This window comes from Ammospiza caudacuta, chromosome 3, assembly GCF_027887145.1.
Source record: "Ammospiza caudacuta isolate bAmmCau1 chromosome 3, bAmmCau1.pri, whole genome shotgun sequence".
Taxonomy (NCBI): domain Eukaryota; kingdom Metazoa; phylum Chordata; class Aves; order Passeriformes; family Passerellidae; genus Ammospiza; species Ammospiza caudacuta.
In genome coordinates, this window is record NC_080595.1 from 5,129,693 (window position 1) to 5,148,614 (window position 18,922).

Genomic DNA, 18,922 nt, shown 5'->3' on the forward strand with positions numbered 1-18,922 from the left:
GCTCAGAGCGGCCCCGACGTGCGCGGGGTGCCGGTGGGGCAGGAGCCCCGCAGCCGCTCCCCGGGGCGGGGGAGCGAGTCCCGCAGCCAGCCCGGCCCCGGCCCGCGGGCTCGGGCTGCTCCAGGCGAGCCTTTCGTTGCGCCAAAACCAACGAGCAAACGAAGAACGACCGAAAAAAAACCGAAAACGCGACCGCAAACGAAGCATCGGCCCTAAAGGGGCCCCGGTGCCGCGGGGGTCCCCGCTGGCCTCGCACCCCGCGGCGGCGGCTCCGAGGGGCCGGGAGCGGGACCGGGATCGGGAGCGGTGCAGCCCGACGGGGAGAGGGGACGGGGCTGCCCGGTGCTGCCGTCGGGGCCGGGCGGGAGCCGCTCTGCCCCGGGACACCGTGCCCGGGGGCGGCCGCGCACCGTGGCGAGGGGCTCGGGGAACGGGCAGGTACTTACGGGCGAGGGCGGCGGGGCCGGGGCCGCTCGGAGCCGCTCGGGCGCTGCCCCGGCGTGGCGGGGCTTAAGAGCCGTCGGGCGGGCGCAGGACAATGGCCGGGAGGAGGGGGCCGGGGCCGGGGGCCGGCGGGAGGCGGGGAGGGGCCGGGGCCGCCGCCGCCGCTCCGCCCCCCCGCGTCTGGCGTAAACCCGGCGCCGGGCTAAAAGAACCGGCGAGCTACCGGCGCCCGGGGCTGGTGGCCGCCGCCGCGGACGGCTCGGCGGTGCCGGCGGCAGCGCCCGGCCCGGCCCGGCCCGCCCCGTCGCGTCCCGCCCCGCCGCGCCATGTCGCTGAGCCCCAAGCACACGACGCCCTTCTCGGTCACCGACATCCTCAGCCCCATGGAGGAGAGCTACAAGAAGTTCGGCGGCATGGACGGGGCGGGCGGGCTGGGCGCGCCCCTCGGGCCGTACCGCCAGGCCTCCGTGCCCCCCGCCGCCGCCGCCGCCGTGCCGCAGCACGTTCCCGCGGGCGCGGCCGCCTACCACATGCCCCACGGCGTGTCGCAGTTCCCGCACGGCGCCGTCGGGGGCTACTGCAACGGCGGGCTGGGCAACGTGGGCGAGCTGCCCGCCTACCCCGAGGGGATGCGGGGCGGCGCGGCGGCGGGCGGCGGCTGGTACGGGCCCGGCGGCGACCCCCGCTACTCCAGCAGTAAGTGCGGGCGCGGGGGGCGCGGATGAGGAGGAGGAGGAGGATGAGGAGGAGGATGAGGGGCGGCCGGGCGCGGGGGGAGCGGAGCCGCGGCCCCGACGGGGCGGGCGCTGAGCAGGCCGTCCCGCTCAGTCTCCAGGTTCATGGGCCCGTCGGCGGGGATGAACGTGGCCGGCATGGGCGGCCTGAGCGGCATCGCCGAGGGCGCCAAGGCCATCGTGCCGCTGCACGCCGCGCCGCGGAGGAAGAGGAGGGTGCTCTTCTCGCAGGCGCAGGTCTACGAGCTGGAGCGGCGCTTCAAGCAGCAGAAGTACCTGTCGGCGCCCGAGCGGGAGCACCTGGCCAGCCTCATCCACCTGACCCCCACGCAGGTGAAGATCTGGTTCCAGAACCACCGCTACAAGATGAAGCGCCAGGCCAAGGACAAGGCGGCCGCGCAGCAGCTGCACCCCGACGGCGGCGGCGGCGGCGGCGGCGGCGGCGGCGGCGGCCTGTGCCAGCAGCAGCCCTCGCCGCGCCGCGTGGCCGTGCCGGTGCTGGTGAAGGACGGCAAACCCTGCCCGCCGCCGGGCAACGCCACCCCGGGCCCCGGGCCCGCCGCCCCCGCGGCCCCCGCCGCCGCCGCCGCCGCGCCCGCCGCGCACCCGCACCCCGGCTCGCTGGGGCAGGCGGCCGACCTGGAGGAGCTGTCGCCCAGCCCGCCGGCGCTGCACGGCCCCGTGGCTCCCCTGGCCCCCCTGGACTCGGCCGGCGTCGACTACAACGGCGGCATGGTCAGCCCCAACCTGCTCTACGGCAGGACGTGGTAATAACAATCGGTGCGTCCCGTGTGTGTCCCCCCGAGTGCGCCGCTCCTCCGGCACCGGACGCTCCGCCCTGCCCGGTGCCCGCGGGGATCGCCGACGGCCGCCCCACCCTGCGTCCCCTCCCGGCCTCCCTTCGAGTTTTTTTTAAGTCTCTCCTGGTTTTGGACAAACGGTCCCGACGGCAGCTCCGAGCGCTTGCGTGAGTGTGAATCAGAGTGGATTTGTGTGAGTGTCGGTGTGACCGTGTCCCGGCCGCCGAGAGCTCCTCCCGACGGGGCGGGGGCGGCCGGGGCAGCGCGGGGCTCCGCTTCGGCCCGGCCCCTCGCCCCGGCGGCAGCGCAGCCCGGAGCCCCGGCGCATATCGCGATAAACCCTCCGAGGCGCGGCTCATCGCGGCCGAATTAACGCCGTGGGGGTGCCCCGGAACGGTGCCATCCCGTTCTTATCTCCGCCCGAGGTAAATTGGGTCGCAGCTCAGTTGAGGCGGGAGCCGTGGCAGGAGAGCCCCGCAGCATCGGTGCTCGGGTTTAAGGGGAAAACCCCGTTTTTCTCGTTGTTGTTATCAAATACCGCGCAGTCAGTGAATGCCCGTGCGTGGACGGGGCGCGCGTCCCGCGGAGCCGCCTCAAGCCCCCGGCTCTTGGCTCGGAGCCCTGCGGAGGTGACGGAGAGCCCGGGGATCCCCGGGGCTGGACCCCGCTTCCCGCCGGGATCGGACCCCGCAGCAGCCGGGGCCGGGGGATGCGCGGAGCCGGAGCGGGGTTCATCCCCGCGCCACTGTCCGAGGAAATCCCGCACGTCGGGAAACGCTCCTCGGGACTCCTTCCGGCAATTTTTCTTTCTTTTTTTTTTTATTTTAATTTTATTTTAAACAATAAAAAGGAAGCCTTGTTCTCAGGACTCGGCTGCTTCTTTCTCGGTGTACGGACTGAAGGACAAGCTCAAAATCCCCTTTTTTCTGCCTCCCTGTCGGCTGCTAAGGATTTAATTCTGTGTCCCTCCTGCCTCTGCCAGGCTCCCCCATCCTTGGGGGACCCGCTGAACCCCAGCCCCGGGAAGCACCGAGGGCTGCTCCACTCCCAGCTGTGCCATGAAGGAATGATTCTGATATGGAAAATCGGGATTTTGGCCTCTGCAAGACCACAGACTCAGTCCCAGACCTGTCCCCAAGCCTTATGTGAGAGCCTGGAGGGGAAGGGAATCTCCACCGTTCTTCTGGAAAGAGATCCCTTTCCTCCCTGGCTCCCTCCCCTTTCCATGAGGGAGAATTTCTCCCTGCTGGGTCCCACGGGAAACGGCCCAGAGTGACTCCAAATTAGATGGTATTTGTACTTAAATTCTGGGGTGGGACTGAGCCCAGCCTGGTGAGTGGCTTCCCCCTCAAACTCTGTTAAATCCAAGGGGATATATCGGGCTCAGCTCCAGCGTGGGGGAAAAACCCAAATGTTACCTGTGAGCAAAGCAGCCTGAGGAGTTCCACAGGGATGCTGTCCCAGGGTGACCCCCAGGCTTCCCCAGCAGCTGGGGGCAAAGGGAACTGCAGCAGAGCCCCAGGAACATGGTGCTGCCCAGCCAGGTCCTGCATCCCAGCCGAGGAAAGGAAGCCCCAGGCCAGCACGCTGCTCCAAGTGGGCAGGACAGCTCCCAGGGCCCAGGCTGGCTCCACTCACACTGCAAGGGGGTGAATCCTGAAAGGGATGAACCTTTCCCAAATGTTTACCCAGACTTTTTGTGCCCCAAAAAATTGGAGCAAGGGACAAAGCCACCAGCACGCGGGTCCATCCACCTCTGGAATGTAGGCAACCCACCCCACTCCTTCCTCCAGTCCATTCCCATGAAAACTCACCATCAGAGCTGGTTTTGTCCTGCTGGAAAAGCAAAATGGCTCTTTGTGAGCACCCCAATCTTTTCCCAGCTGTGGGAGAAGGCCCCGGGGAAGGCTGGTGGCTCCCAGCCCCGGGAATGCTGCATCACAATGAGGGATTCTGCTCCACCTTCCATCACTTGAAAATAATAAATCCACGTTGATTTCTTCCTTCCAAGTTAAACAGGGCTGTCAGAGCATTTTCCCCCCAGTTGCTGGTGATTAACACCTGGATGTTTAGAAAGAAGGGAGCTCCAAGGAGTCAGGGCCAGAGCGGGGTTGGGAACTTTACACAATACCTGGATTTAATGGAAAAATCCAAAGGGAAAGCTGAACTGGATGCTCTCCTAATTTCAATTTTTTTTTTTCTTATTAAACAAAGATTTTAAATGCTAGAAGTTGGGTGAAATTATTTTCCAATAAATCAACCGGAATGCGTGCACAGAAGCAAAAATACAAACAGGCTCTGGAGGGGCTGGAAATTAACCACACGCCACTGCTGAGAATTTCAAAAGCCACTTTATAAAGCAAATAAAAATATTTACTGATTTGGTACACCCACACAGAAAATCCCTAGAAAGAGTGCTAAAAACGAATGGAATTCCTGCCCTTCGCAGCCGTTTTAAATTAGGTATCAAACAGACAAACCCACAGCCCCTGCCTGGTTATGCCATGACAAAACCCACGCCAGAAACGGGCACACGTCCAAAAAAAGTTGAAATGTTTTACTTCAGAGTCCGAGAAACCGAAGGAAGCACCTGCCAAGGAGCAGCGAGGGCCGTGTCTCTCTCAGCGCCGCCGGCTGCCTGCTGGGTCTGCCCCCAGAGTCCATAAAATCCCATTTCTGGGCATTCTTTCCAACCCCTTGTCTGTTTTCAGGCTCTTGTGTGTGGAGTAGAGGATGTTTGGAGTTCAGAGGGGCGGGCAGCGCTCGGCACAGCTTGGATTTGTAAGGAGGACAACGCAGCACTCCCACCTCGTCCGACGGCAATCCGCTCTTCCCAGTCCCTCCCAAAAAATCATCATCAGGTCCGTAAGAAATGTGCACATTTAAAACAGGCATCCGTTTAAAAACTACAGGGATGGTGCTTAACAATTTCATATTTTTTTTTTTTCCCTCAACCCACAAATAATAAAAAGAACAAAAGCAAAAATCCCGGACGTTTTCCATGTTTAAAAAATAAAACCAGGAGGCAGGAGCTAATTCCAGCTGTACCTTCCTGCGGGATGCGAGAGCGGGTAGGGCCTCCCGGGGCCGTACGCCTGCAAACAAACAAACAAAAGCAAGCATTTATTTTTGGGATTAGCAGCACGAGTAAACAAGTGGGGTGAGCTCCAGGCGCCATAGGGAACGGGGACAAAACATCCTCTGCTCAGAGAGGTGCCAGGGGCAGGGCTGAGCATCCCTCATCTGGCTGTGGAGTCTCCCAAAAACACGGGCTGGGAATGGATCGCTGCGCTGCACAGGCTTTGGAATCCCAAATAAATCCACCCCCAGCCAGCACCCTGGGCAAGGCACTTCCCACCTGTGACACCTCTGCTGCAAAAGGAGAAATGTTGGAGCCAGGGACGTGGGGCAGCTCACACTCAGCGTTTTTACACTAAAGTATTTTAAGGAAAAACAAAAGCTGTATTTGTTGCAGAAGAGGTGTTTTCCAGCACTCGTTCGCTTTAATAAGAGGTCAAAGAGATCCAAATCTCACTTTGGAAATTACTCCAAATTAGATGTATATTTGTACTTAAATTCAGGCATTTGGTACATCAGGTAACCAGGGGAAAAATCCGTTTAAAATTTTCACAGAGCGCCCCTGAAGCATTTAAAATGATTTCCAAACCTGGTACATTGCAGTGACCAGCAAGTTAATTAAAGGTGATGCACCAACACCAGCTATAGCCTTGGTTTGCTCTTTACTCAGGGATTTTGGGTGTGGAGGGAAAAAGGGGCTTCCTGCCTTTAAAAGGGAAATCTCTCTCCATCACAGCCCACGGCGGCTGGGATAACCACGGAAACCACGGAGCCGTGAGCAGACCTGCCAGGGAGGCTCCTGCAGCCTTGCCCGTGCAGGCAAGGTTTGTTTCCAGGCTTGATGAACTCAATTAAAAAAAGAAACAAGTTGGCTACATCCCTTAAAAAACCCTTCCAAACCATCAGCAGGGAAGGACAAAGCGGAGGCCTGGGAGTGCTGCAGCAGCCGCGGTGGACGCTCCGTTGTGTGCTGCTCCGGGCTGGAATAAAACTGCCCAACACCTGCACCACCCCAGCAAGCTCATTCTTTGCTTCTCTGGGAGAGCTGGAAGGCAGCAAAGCCCCACTCCCAGGGAGCCCCCCAGATCCATGGCAGCTGCATTAATTTTGTAAGCACTCTGTGGCAGCGCGTTTATTAACCTCTTCAGACCATGTTCTGTACGCTGTAAAAAAAGAATTCAGAGGTGAAAGGGCCCAAAGATAATTATTTATGCTGCTACGTGTCACCACTTCCACTTGAATCCCTTTTCAAGGCTTTAAAGCTTTGAAATTTTCAGGCAGCAAGGCCGGATTCAATGATTAGGCTGGCACCCTAAACCCTTTCAGGTACTTTCTCATTTCACTCCAGCCTCGAAGAAATAATGACATCTGAAAGTTCATTTAAAAATAACAAGAACAGAAAAAAAGAAAAAAAAAAAAAAAAAGAAAATTAAAAGCAGATAAACAGTTGTAGCACAACTGCAAAGGGAATTTTTAAAGGAAGCAAATTCACTGCAGCTAAAAGATTTGTGCTTCATTATGAACTCATCATGTATGTGAATAAAAATTAAAAAAAGGGTTGTCACTGCTGGGTTAAATGTTTCCTGCACCCACAGGTGGGTCCATGTCAGCAGCAGGGGAATTCTATTCTGGGCAAGACCACACCTTTACCCAGGCTGTGGATGTCCACAGGGCTCCAAAGTGGGAATTAACAGGGATACCCTCCCTGGGCCCCCACTGCAAACCCTGCTGGGAAACCATTCCTGCTCCCCCTCACGATTCCAGCTGTTGGGCACCACAATTTAAGGCTGGGAATGAACTGCTCCAAGCAGAGATTCCTTTATAGGGGCATCCTGCCTGGGATGAAGGACAGAGCAGAGTGTGTGTCATGGCAGACAGACTTTTCCAGGAGTCCATTTCCCAGACTAATTAAACCCTGCCCAGACTCCAGCAGCACAAAGATCCTCCCCCAATTTTCCCCCGGGAGCACAGCAGCCCCTGCTATGGATTAGTGCAATCAGGGATTTATTCCTCTGCCTCTGGGGTTTTGGGTAAACTTGTGTGGCACAAAACGAAAGATTTCTGAAATCTGATCTTAACCAAATTTAAAATGTATTTTAGAGCTCCACAGGTTGGGTCAAGGTTCAGGCCCCATTATTTCCCTGTGATTATGATCCATGTTGGTGATTTCTGCCTCCAGTCACAACCAGTGCTGGCAGGGTTTGTACTGGTGATGAGCTGTGTAACACACATCTGGGTACTGGGTAGGTGAGCAGGCTGGGAGGAAGAAAATTAACTTGACTTGTCCTGAGCTGAATCAGGCCCCAGCAGAAGGCACATTTCCAACAGTTTCTGCCCTAATTTCCACATAAAGGACAGGGCAATAGGGCTGTCACCTCCTCCTCCTCCCTGGGCCTGGTCACTAACCTTCCCACAGTCCTGACTTCCACAAACAGCAGCAGAGCTAGGAGTTCAACCTAGATATCCAAAATTTATTTAAAATGAGTGTTTAGCAGTGTAAACACCCAGACTTCTGGTACAATATGCAGATCATGTTTTACTGGGATCACACCCCAAAAAAAATTCCCTAAGCACAGTCACCTGCTACTCTCAAGCAGCATTTTCACTCTGTGGCATTTTCATGAACTGCTGACCAAGTCACCTGCAATTTTGGATGAAGTTCTCCCCTCACAATTGCTTGTTTCCTTTTAACTGCAGAGAGCTATGTCCACATGCTTATTCCTCTGGGCTAGGAGAACCCAACATTTGCATTAAGCATCTTTTCAGCTCAGAGAAAGCCAATAAGAAATTCAGGGCAGAAATTCAGGAAGGTGTAAGAATCTACATTTTAAACACGTTGAGGAGAACCCAAAAGGTCCAGTGGGCAGATTTCCTTGTGGAAGAGGAAGGCTGGTGGGAATGCTTGCCTCAGGCTGCAGGAGGACAGTGACCATGTCACTGGTGGTGCATTCCCAGCAGGGCCCTTGTGCCAGGGGTGCAGCCAGGCAGTCACCCACCTGTGCATGGTGACACAGGGACACTAAAACCTGCTCAGCAATGCCTGCCCATGCCACACTCCCTCTGCACAGCCCCAGGAGGAGGAAGCTGTGGCTGGGAGGGGAGCACAGTGCACCACACCATGTGGGGCCCCTCTTTCCTACCTGTCTGCCCCTGTCCATGCGGTCCTCGGGTCTCTGGGGGTATCCCATGGGCCCCATGCCCTGGTACTGGGCTGGCTGGAACTGGTTTGGGGACTGCATCACGCGGTTCCAGGCGAGCAGAGGAGCAGCTCCGGCGGTTCTGCGCGAGGAGAGAACGCTGCAGTGGGAACGGGGCTCCTGCACAGCCTCCCACAGCACAGACCCACTTCTGGCTTTGTCTCTGAGCTCAGCACGGACAGCCCAGTGCCAGTGAGAAACCAGGAGCAGGGAATATCTCCCCAAATCCTCCCTAAAGGCCGCTTTGCCGACCTCTTCCTTCGCCACAGCCACGAGCGGCAAACTCGGCCGCACGCAGCGGATTTTTCCAATTCCCTGGAAGGCTTCCGTGCACCTCTTATTGCAGGGGCAGATTTGCTGATCCCAAAGGCTCCCCAGCACACCCCAGGAGTAAACATGTGCCACACGGGAGCCAGGGGCTTTCTTTGAACGCCCAGACTCTTTCTGGGAGCCCATTCTTCCCAGTTAATTGCAGGTTGCAAATGAATTCTTACGGCGAGCATTCGGAATCTAGGGTAGGGGCCTTGGCTGCTTTTTCCCATCCATTATTCTGCTCAATATGTCAGGAGGTCTGATCGGGAAGAAACCTTTTCAAGTTCTATTGATGCCGTTTTCAATTGACCACGGTGACCTAGCAACATAAGCACTAATTGGCACGGGCTGACTGACATTTGGTGTACAGTTTATATGGGAACGCAGATCCCACATCCATTATGGCCCAGTTTGCCATCCTGGATTACCCACAGCAAGAAATGTTTTCATTTCCTTCAAGTACCCATTCTGACATGATAATTAGAAAGCAACAGGTAGAACACATCCAATATTGTTTGATTCAAAATATTTAGGGGAAATGCTACGGCCGTGATCCGGTTGTTACAGCTGAGCACGGCTGAGGGACAATTCCTTAAAGGATTCAGAGCAGGTGGGTCCTGCAGGACAATATGATGTTGTGAGGGAAAAACATGGAGAGTGGAGACAGTTAATCCTTCCTGACCCCTGCTGAAGAGGGACTTGGCTGAGGAGAGCAGGGCCAGCAGAGAGCAGAGGCTCTGCATCCTAGGTTTGGGATAGGGACAGCAAAGAAGAGAGGGAAGATCCCAGGTTTGGGATCACAACAGAGGCTCTGCATCCCAGGTTGGGGATGGGGACAGCAGAGAGCAGAGGCTCTGCATCCCAGGTTTGGGATGGGGACAGCAGAGAGCAGAGGCTCTGCATCCCAGGCTTACCTGCTGCCCTACACACCACCCCTCAGAAGGAGCCATGCTGTAGTTAAAGCCAAGAGCACTTTACATTTGTGGGGACTAAACTCTCAGACTCAACGTTCTAAGTTCATCCTTTGTTCATACTTGCTTCTTTTGATTTAGTATTTTGAGTGCTAAGTTTTTTCCCCTTGTGGTTCCTAGAAAACAGCAAACTCTCCAGGGAAAATGCACTGCTCAGCCATAAGGAAAGCTGCAGAGAATTACCTATACAGCCCCAACTCTGGGGCTTTCATTAACAATCATTCTGCCTCTACAACAAGTGCTGGTGATAAATATGCCTAAAACTCACAGACCAGCTCTTGCTCCATGCCTGGAATGGGGAAGTTTGACACAAATTTCTTTAGGCATTAATTTTTACTTGGCACAGAGTTTAAACTTTTAAAGTGTTATTTAGTGAAAAGCTGAGATATTTAACAAGTTAAACACAACACCACTAACATCACTGCTTTGTTGGGGCACTGGTTGGTAATCTAAATCACCTGAGGGTGGAGATCTGTACACAGCAAAGCTGTAACCAAAAAAAGAACTAACCAAAAAAGATAACTGTGCCACTTGGAGCACCCCGGGAGCTCACACAGGCACTATCCAGAGTTAAACCAACTCAAACATTCAGCCAGGTCAGATAAATTCAGGAGAGTTTATAAAGGAAAAGATTCCTGTCTTCACACCCCAGCCACTTTGGAAATTATTTCTGTGAATAGTAAAAAAATCTGTTCAACCAGATGATACATTTCCATCAGCCAGGTAGCAAATTTCTCTCTATAAATTCTGGACTGGCTCAAGAGCACAAAAAAGACCTCTGCAGTGCCCAGGAATGTCAGGACAGGGGAGAGGGACCCCAAAATTCAGTTTCCCTGCTGCACACCAAGGTGCACCACTAGATTTAAAAGCAAGAAATCCCGTACAGGAGACAGGAATAGCTGGATTACAGAGAAGCAGCTTTACACTCCTGGTTTTTCCTCCCAGGCCTGGGAAGGAAGATCCAGTTTAGCCCCTGCTGCACCATTCCATCCCTGAAATAGCACAGCTGGCAGAGACAGGGCTCCTTGCTTATCCCTTACTCAGAGTGGTGAATGCAGGCTATCCCAGCCTCCTGCCCACCCACTCCATCCCACAGGGCTGGAGCAGGGTTGGCCTCTCCTTCATTCCTTCCCTCCCTGAGCAGAAATCCCTGACTCCTCTCCCCCATGGCACCTATTGATCCTGGAGAGCTGCAGCAGCAAGAGGAATTTGGGGAACCAGCAGCTCCCAGGGAAAGAACAGGAAACTCAAAATGCCTTCAACAGGTTCAGATGCTTTTTCCTGTACCAAGCGTCTCTGTGTTTAACTTTCTGCTTAAGTCTCTGTGCAGCAACTCAACACCAGCTCTAAGCACGTTTGATCTGCTCCCCAAATCCAAAACCTTCCAAGAACACGGCAAAACTACTTATCCTCAGTGCTGGCAGAGCTTTTCATAAACCCTGCACAGTGTAACAAAGGGAAGGCAGTGACAAGTGACAGACCTGCAGCAGTCCTTCTAAAATCAAAGTATATAAACTGGATTTAATTAAGGGGTGGGAGTGGCAACTCCCATGGCCCAAGCAGTATTAAAGTTTGCATTATGAATGAATCTTGCCTTACAATATTCCACACAGATGAGGCACAGGACAAGGGAGCCAGGCTTACTTCAGTGGGGATCAAAATGGTTGCCATGGAAAGTGGCTGTGGAGAGCTCAATAAATTCCCCCAAAGCCCATATTTTCAATGGTGAAACATTTGCAAATAAACCCGGGGAGGGGAAAAAAGCTGGGTGTTGGAGCAGAAACTTCTCTGCCTCCTCCATAAACATAAATAAATGTCATTATTCATAGCTGACACAGGTAGCCTGGGCTTTTTGAGCCCACCCCACCGGAGGACACACAAGCCATCAATGAGGGGATGCATGTAAAACATCCCTGATTATCAAACCATGTCACATTCCTTCTATTCGATGGCACTTATTGGGCTGCAGATTCCATAATCCTTCCCTGAGTCCCTTCTGCATTTAATTCAGTTCAGCCTTAAGTAGTTAAAGAAACTGTTTTCAGTGGCAACTAATAACTACTGACCTACAGTGACACTGCCCTACAATGGGCTTGTCAGGCCTGAAAAACTTGTACCAAAGAAGCTGATTAGGACTTCAAGAGGTTTGTAGCAAGAATCAATGGCTGGTCTGTGCTAATGCTGCGGCTGTGGCACAGGAATGATAAAAGTGGAACACCATTAGTTATGCCTCATTAAGCTCCACAGCCCTCCTAAAAAGAAATTTGTTTAGCCTGTCCAAAATCTAATGCAGTTTTAAGCTCTCTGTGTTCAATTTCATAGTATCTCAAAAGCTTCAATAAGATAAAGGCCAAAGAACCAAGAACGGTACCAAAGCACCAACAGTAAAGTTAATTTTGAAGCCTGAGTTTTAATGGAAAGTGTTTTTCCCTCCTTTTTTTTAATACAAAGTACTCGAGCCTTTTAAAGGATGAACACCACGTAGGGGGCTCTCAAAACATCAATAAATCATGGACATTAATTAACTCAAAAAACCTGCTGCACAGCATCATTTCCACAATTTTAAACCACAATACTGCAAACAGAGAAGGGAAAACCAAACACAGGGAAGGCTGGCAGAGCCCAGTCTGCCCTCCTGGGCATGTTTCACATCCCTCCTGCCTTACCTTTGTGGTGTCTGCTGGAACAAGGGTGTGGGACCTCTCCAGGACTCCTGGGGCCGAAGATCTGGAGGACAAAATGAGATGGGAAAATAAGAGAGAGCAAGAACAACTCAGGAGCTGTGCTCACTCCTCTGTGTGCTCCAGAGATGCTTTTGAGAAGCCAGAAAGGAAAGCTCAGGCTGGATGTGCCACAAACACACTCCAAGTCATGGCTTCCTGCTGCTGGCTTGGACAGTGTCCTGCTGTCAATGGAGAAAAAGCAACTTTTTTGGCTCTAGCACATCCAACAAGCTTCATAAGAGGAAATTATGAATTTTAATTGCTAGAGCTGGCATTGGTTAGTGCTCAGATGCTTCGCAGGTGTCTCCTCTTGAATTTTTGAAGATGCAAAACCTTGTCTGTCACCCTAACAACTCAGTTTAATATTCATATATCTTACCAGTACATTCATTACTATATAAAGAATACAGGCACTCAAATACATAGCCAACACTGTGTTACCACAACACACCATGTTTGTGACCAATAAAGTCAAAATATGGACCAGTTTTCCTCTGACTGGGCTAAGTTATTCCATAAAGGTAACTAAAACAATGGCCAGAGCATGGAATAAAGTGGATTGTTCTGTTTTATTCACGCTTAGGTAAATATAACTATATTTAGGATGAAAAGGGTGAAAAATTCATTAAAACAAAATATAAATACATTATCACTAAAGGTAAATTTAAAAGTTACGGCGGGCAGTGATAATACACTAATAAAAACCTATTAATGATGTCCCAGATAATGGAATCAGACTGAATTAAGCCTTTTTGGGTAAAACCTTGGCCAGAGCCCCAGTGCTGGCGTGCAGGAGACCACCCACTCACCCATTGTGCAGGGCTGGTTTGGGTGGCACAAACAAAGGCCAGGCAGGAGCAACGCTGCCTTAACAGGGCCCGCAATTAAACGCTTGTTGTCCTTCTAAATAACCTGGTCAGCAAACAGGATAAAAGCAGCAGCTCCTCAAAAGCACCCAGGCAGCCCCCAGCACTCGGGGCCAGCGTCAATCAAAAGCTCCAGTTTCACTGACACCTTTGATGGCTTTCAATGGCCTTCAAGTGTGACCTAATTCCAACAGCTGGTTCCAGCAGCTGGATAATGGCCGGCACACGGACACCCTGCCGTGCTGCCAGGGGCCAGGACATGGAAGCCTGGCCTCCCCTGCAAAGGGGAAGGGGGAAACATTAAATAAATAAGTCTGTGCCTCTCTCCTAGCTGTGACTGGATTGTCTGTCCCAGCCCCAGCGAAGAGAACACCAAACAAATTCGCAGCCCCAGCAGCTCTGCTCTTCCCAGGAGCCTGCTGGGCAAAGCCAATTCAGCCCATAATTCTTCATTTATCCCCCATGCAGGGTTATTTATTCAGCTTTACACCTAGACACACAACTATATCAACCTGGTTTTACATCCCCAAACACACACAGCTACCAACTGATGCTCCTCAGCTCCTCTTTTCCAGCCAATTTCCAGCCTGAAGCAGACCAGGACTGAGGGTAGGGAAGTGGCATTTCCCTGCTGATCAGCCTGGGAATCTCAAGGGCTTTTCCAGGCCTGAACAGGCTGCACCCACACAAAGCCATGTTTATTTTGGAATACAAGGGGAGGGCAATGGAATCCACAATGCTGCTTTAGGGGAAAATGAGCAGGTTTTCAACTGGAGCTTAAAATATTTTTTAAAGTTTTGGACAGCTCCTGAGTGGCATAACTTTAAATCAAAAATATCCTAAAATGACTCTCTGTTTCTGATAATTTTCAAGTTCACAGACAGCAGCAGCACAGAAACACAGGCAACATCTTGTTTGCAGACCCTTCCTCTGCATGTGAGCAAGGATCCAGGTCTCCTGCTGTAACCACACCTTTCTGCCGCTCAGTTTAAGCAAGACTTCAATGAAATCATCATCTAAACATTTCAAGCCCCCCTACTCATTTGTATGGCTGACAGAACAACCTTGGAGGGAGAGAGTCTGCAGCAGTGAATTGCATTTCAGAAAGGTACAAAACAGAAGAAGGAATGACAATTAATATTTTCTTTAGCCTGCAAAACTTAGGCATTTCCCAGAGCTATAAGGCCAAAGAAACTGCCTTGTCTAGCAGCTCCTCAAGTAACAATTTATCTAATCAGGGTGGCAATCAAAGAGAAGATTTTGTGTTTACTGATTGCACTAATCAAAATCACTTTTCCAAGGCAGCTAATTGACAAGTTTACTGCCTGCCACGCAAGTCATAAATCAGATGTCCTGCTCTGCAGGAGCCAAACCTGCCATTCCCAGAGTGCTGCCACCCTGCACTTGACTCCCCAAGTTATCAGCACAGACAATTATTCATCAGCTGAAAATTGGCACATCCAAGGCAAATCAGGGAGCACTGGTGAGGAACACCCCCAGCCCTGAGGCTCTTGAGGAGGGGCTGGCTCCTGGCTTGACCGCATCGCCCTTCTGGAGGCTGATTTTACTGCAGCATGCCTGTGAAAACACCACACACCAAGGGGAAAGTTCCTCTGCATCAGTCCCACTGAATGTGGGGATTTTGACCACATCAGCTGTGGTTTTTCAGGGATGTGTGGGCTCCTGGTGCTTCCCAGCCTGGCCACACCACAACTGCAGTTCTCTCACAACAGTACAGCTGATGAACACAACTTGCACACTGGAGAGAACATTGTGTCATCCCTGCAAAAGGGAAGAAGATGCTGTGCTCCAGACCTAGGAGCACCTCTGGGGACTCCAGGCAGAACATTACTGGGGGGAATTGGCCTAAGTGCTCATGAATTCCCAACCACACTGTGCAGGTAGATTGCTCCCACTCAGCAAGAGCCGCACTGCAGTGGCACAACTTTGGGTTTGGGGAGCTGCTGACACTCCTCATCTTCACAGGTCTGCTCAGCACCAGACCCACACAATCCGTAATCCAGGATGTGTTATGATCTTCGGGCAGGTGAGCATCCAAAAGGCTGATCCCAGCAGAAATCCAGGTCTATGCCACCTGGAGGTGTTATTCTAACAAGGGTTTCAGCAAGTTTGACTCTACCTGGTAGAAGAGGAGCTGAGGCACACGTGGTTCACTTGGCATTGACAGAACTGGGTGGGCCAGGCTGGGGCCTGACCCTGCAGCCAGGCAAGCAGGATGGGTTTTGGGAATGGTTCTAGAGAGCAACACAGCCCTCAGGCTGTTTGATCCATCCTCCTGAGGGACATGAGCTGTCCTCAGGCCCCAAATAATGAGGCACTGAAAGAAACAATCTCCAAACTCTAAGTCAAGCGCTGCCATAATCCGTTGCAAAGACCGGACGCCGCAGTCAGAGCAAACGAGAAGTTAATTAGAGTTTAAGCCTAATCTCCTAGGACAGCAGCCTTAGCAGAAGAGGAGGACCACCACCCAGTGAAGTGCCAGAGGACACATTTGCAGTGTGCAGCTCTGTGGTGTCCCATGAAAGCAGAGTGCCAGGAAGTGGCTCCGGAGAGCGCGGCTGGCGCACGACCCTGCGTGGTGAAGGAGCCTCCACGAGGCAGCTCCACCTGGATCCTGTCCCTGCTGCTCCACACAACAGCAGCACAGCAACCTCTGCCTCGTGCCAAAAGCAGCACAGGGAGGAGGGAAGAAAAGCCCAACCAATTGCTCTGAGGTTTGCCAGGCACACCTGCAGAACAGCGACTGGGGATGGCTGTGGCGCTCCAAGGGGGAGGAAGGCCTGCATCAAAGAAAGTCACCAGACAGCTTTCCAAGGCCAACAGATGGACTGGGATTTCTCCTCTAGCAGAGGCTCCAAGCCTCCTCAGTTTGAACCACTCTATGGCACTGGGGGGTATTTGCCTGCAGAGTGCTCCCTGCTCAGCACAACGGGCTCGGGTGCCATGAGGACGAGAGCTTGGGAGTGACTCATTGGCAGGACCAGGCCCAGGGATGTGGGACAGACAGAGCGCATTGAAGCATTTCCCACAACACATCAGGACTCGGCAGGAACAGCAGCACAGGGACTGCTGGGCTCCCAAAAACCTCCCCAAAACCACATAAATATTCTCTTTTCGGAGATGAATTTGCGATGCCTGTCTGCTAGTTCTGCCTTCCCATTCCCCACATTCTTCTTTCCAGATCGTATTTAAACACAGATAAAAAAGTGAAATAGATGAAGAGAGATGATGTTCAGACCAACCCAGCTGTGAGAAGCAGGAAGCAGAGGCACTTACTTGACAGCAGTTTGGGGATCTGCTGCTGGCTGCCCATGAGGGGCCTGGCATAGGGGCTGCCATAGGCTCCGAGTGGCACGGCGTTGGGGTACATCCCTGGCATGCCCCTGTCCCTTGGCATTGTGTGCCTGTCATGGGGAGAAATGGCAAGGCAGCAGGTCAGGATGCTGTGCTGGGCTCCATCTCCCAGCACAGCTGCCTCCCAGCCCATCCCAAGCCCCCTCTCTTTCCTCTGGGCCAGGGATGCACTGGTGGATCGGGGCCCAGGCACATCCCGACACACACACGGGCCTGAGGAGCTGCTGCCAGGGAAATGCTCAGGCTTCCAATGGCACAGCTGTGCTTTTTATTGTGCCTGTGACATGCAAAAGGGTTCTCAAGTGCAGCCCCAGGACAGCTCTGCTTTTCCTTCCTAAAAGGGAGTGCTTTTCCTTCTTGCAGCTCCCCCAGAGCCGTAAGATGAAGAAGGTATTATCTCTTCCTAAGGAGACACTCCAGAGTCCAACTTTATTTGCCAGTCTCCTTTAAAACATTCTCTTCTCTGGCTCTGATAAATGCATGGCTCCTTGCACTCCCCAGTATGGAAACCCATTTAATTTTTAAAGCTTGTTTATAAAAGCTTAAAAGATATTCCTGTCTTCATTAGCAGTCTTAATTATCACTTGTGCATAATATTCTCATTGTACCTACAAGCAAACATCCACCAAACAAATTTTAAAAACCCTAAACAGCAGGAAAGTGACTTAGAACTAGCTGCTAAGAGGGGAAAAAAAGAATCAAAAAGCAAACAAGGCATTACTGCAAAATCACCGTAATGTTCAGTTTTCAGCAATATTGAATTTAAATATCACACACTGAGGTGTCCAACATGGAAAATCAGCACCTAAACTTGGACACTCCATGCCCAATCCCTTTATTTTTTTTTTAATTTAAAAAGGGAGAAGGAGGGCAGTGACCCCAGCAAGGCAGCAGTAACCCCAGAGCCTTACCCCAAGGTTCTGAACGCTGACTGGTCCAAATGCACTGGTTTCCTGTCCCTGTTAAAGCCAAGCTGTGGTCTCCAAGGCCTGCCATCATTGTTGGTTTTTTCCCAGTCTCCTGGCTTCAGAACTGGAGCAGGTTTCCTGAACAATAAGAACAGTTCCATAAGTACTTGTCAGAGCAAATACTCAGATGGATAAATCAGAATTGAATGATTTGAAAGCTGACAGCTGACACTTACTTTGCCCCAGGTAACACTGTAGCCTTGAAAATAAAGTCTTCAGCAAATTGTGGATCTTTGAATGAGATGCTAGAAGAAAATATTTGAGGATTAAGTTCATTGCATAATGGAGACAAAGTGAAATAGTAGTCACTGCTTTATGACCAAGAAAGCTATAAACACACAGATAAGCAGAACAATTTCACTCTTCCAGATGGAATTCATGTTTTCCAGGACTAAGAAAGAATGAGGGTACAAGGAAAGAAAATAACGGTTCCCTGGAAAATTCAGCCTGAGTGACACAGCCTAAAGAGCAATGTCCTGACTGCACATACCACCTCCAAAGACAGGAGGAAAAATCCTTGTGACAGAGAAACAGGGACCGGCACAGAACAATTCCAATTTCCTGACAGTGGCAGATGGAAAAGCCAAATCCTTCCTTTAACTGATCACCCACAGGAACTACATCCCCATTTAAGACATCCTTCCTACTGTGCCCTGACAAAGTGTAACTCAGCATTTATTACTTCTCTGCACAGCTGCTGCTCTGGTTGAACCAAGCTGTGCCTCTCTGGAGATAAAAATGACACAGATCACAAGTGATTTTCAGTGTTTTGGGTGCTGCACTTTGCACACCCTTGCATGGAAGCCCACAGTTTACTGACCTGACTGCAGAGTTCTGTGTCAGATCCCGCAGCATGGGAACAGGAGACTGCACCACCCTGGTGAAGAGAAAAACCTCTGTCAAAACACCACCAAACACATTTCTCACCATCTGCTGCTCTGCCAACTAAGCCTGCAAAGCATTTATTTCAAAGTTAACCTGCCTTTCCCCTAAACCAAGTACTTCTATAAGCACTGGAGTGACTGAATCCTTATTTCTTAATGCCACCTCTTTTGCAGCAGGTGTGTGGGGATTCTCTAGGTCTGTCTAGGGAAATCAAGGCTGGAGGAGGTTTCTTGTTCCTGTTCTGTCCAAGAACAACTCTAACTTGGTGATATTCTTGTCAACCATGACAAGAATGGAGAAATGTCTATTAGAGTGATCTGAGGTACATTTTCTGTCCAACCAAGCCATTGTTTGTGCACTTAATGCAAACAAGGCACTGAACACCTGCTTGTATCTCTGAGCACAGTCAGATAAATGAGTGTGCATCCTACAAGGAGAAGATTACACTGATCATTCCTCAGACTGGATGCACTCTCAAGAAAACTAAAAAGTATAAATATTCTTACTATGTGTAGCTGGGAACAGCCCTGATTTTAGTGCTGCAGACTAAATGGAAAAAACCAAAATAT

General features: G+C 52.0%; 2 protein-coding genes across 2 annotated transcripts in view; one reads left to right on the top strand and one right to left on the bottom strand.

Moving 5' to 3' along the window:
* The first annotated feature begins 767 nt into the window (after window positions 1-767).
* Window positions 768-1,949, top strand: NKX2-4 (NK2 homeobox 4). Its single transcript, XM_058802560.1, has 2 exons — window positions 768-1,140; window positions 1,273-1,949. Exons 1-2 carry the CDS (start codon window positions 771-773, stop codon window positions 1,947-1,949), a joined length of 1,047 nt encoding a protein of 348 aa, XP_058658543.1. The 5' UTR covers window positions 768-770.
* Window positions 1,950-4,332: 2,383 nt separating this feature from the next.
* Window positions 4,333-18,922, bottom strand: part of XRN2 (5'-3' exoribonuclease 2) — a 32,445-nt gene continuing 17,855 nt past the window's right edge. The window contains exons 24-30 of the mRNA XM_058801158.1: window positions 18,289-18,345; window positions 17,645-17,713; window positions 17,412-17,546; window positions 16,423-16,550; window positions 12,203-12,263; window positions 8,197-8,335; window positions 4,333-5,073 (exon numbers count right to left, since the gene is read on the bottom strand). Of these exons, the coding sequence (XP_058657141.1) occupies window positions 5,011-5,073; window positions 8,197-8,335; window positions 12,203-12,263; window positions 16,423-16,550; window positions 17,412-17,546; window positions 17,645-17,713; window positions 18,289-18,345 (652 nt within the window). The 3' untranslated portion in view covers window positions 4,333-5,010. The remainder of the gene's footprint in view (window positions 5,074-8,196; window positions 8,336-12,202; window positions 12,264-16,422; window positions 16,551-17,411; window positions 17,547-17,644; window positions 17,714-18,288; window positions 18,346-18,922) is intronic.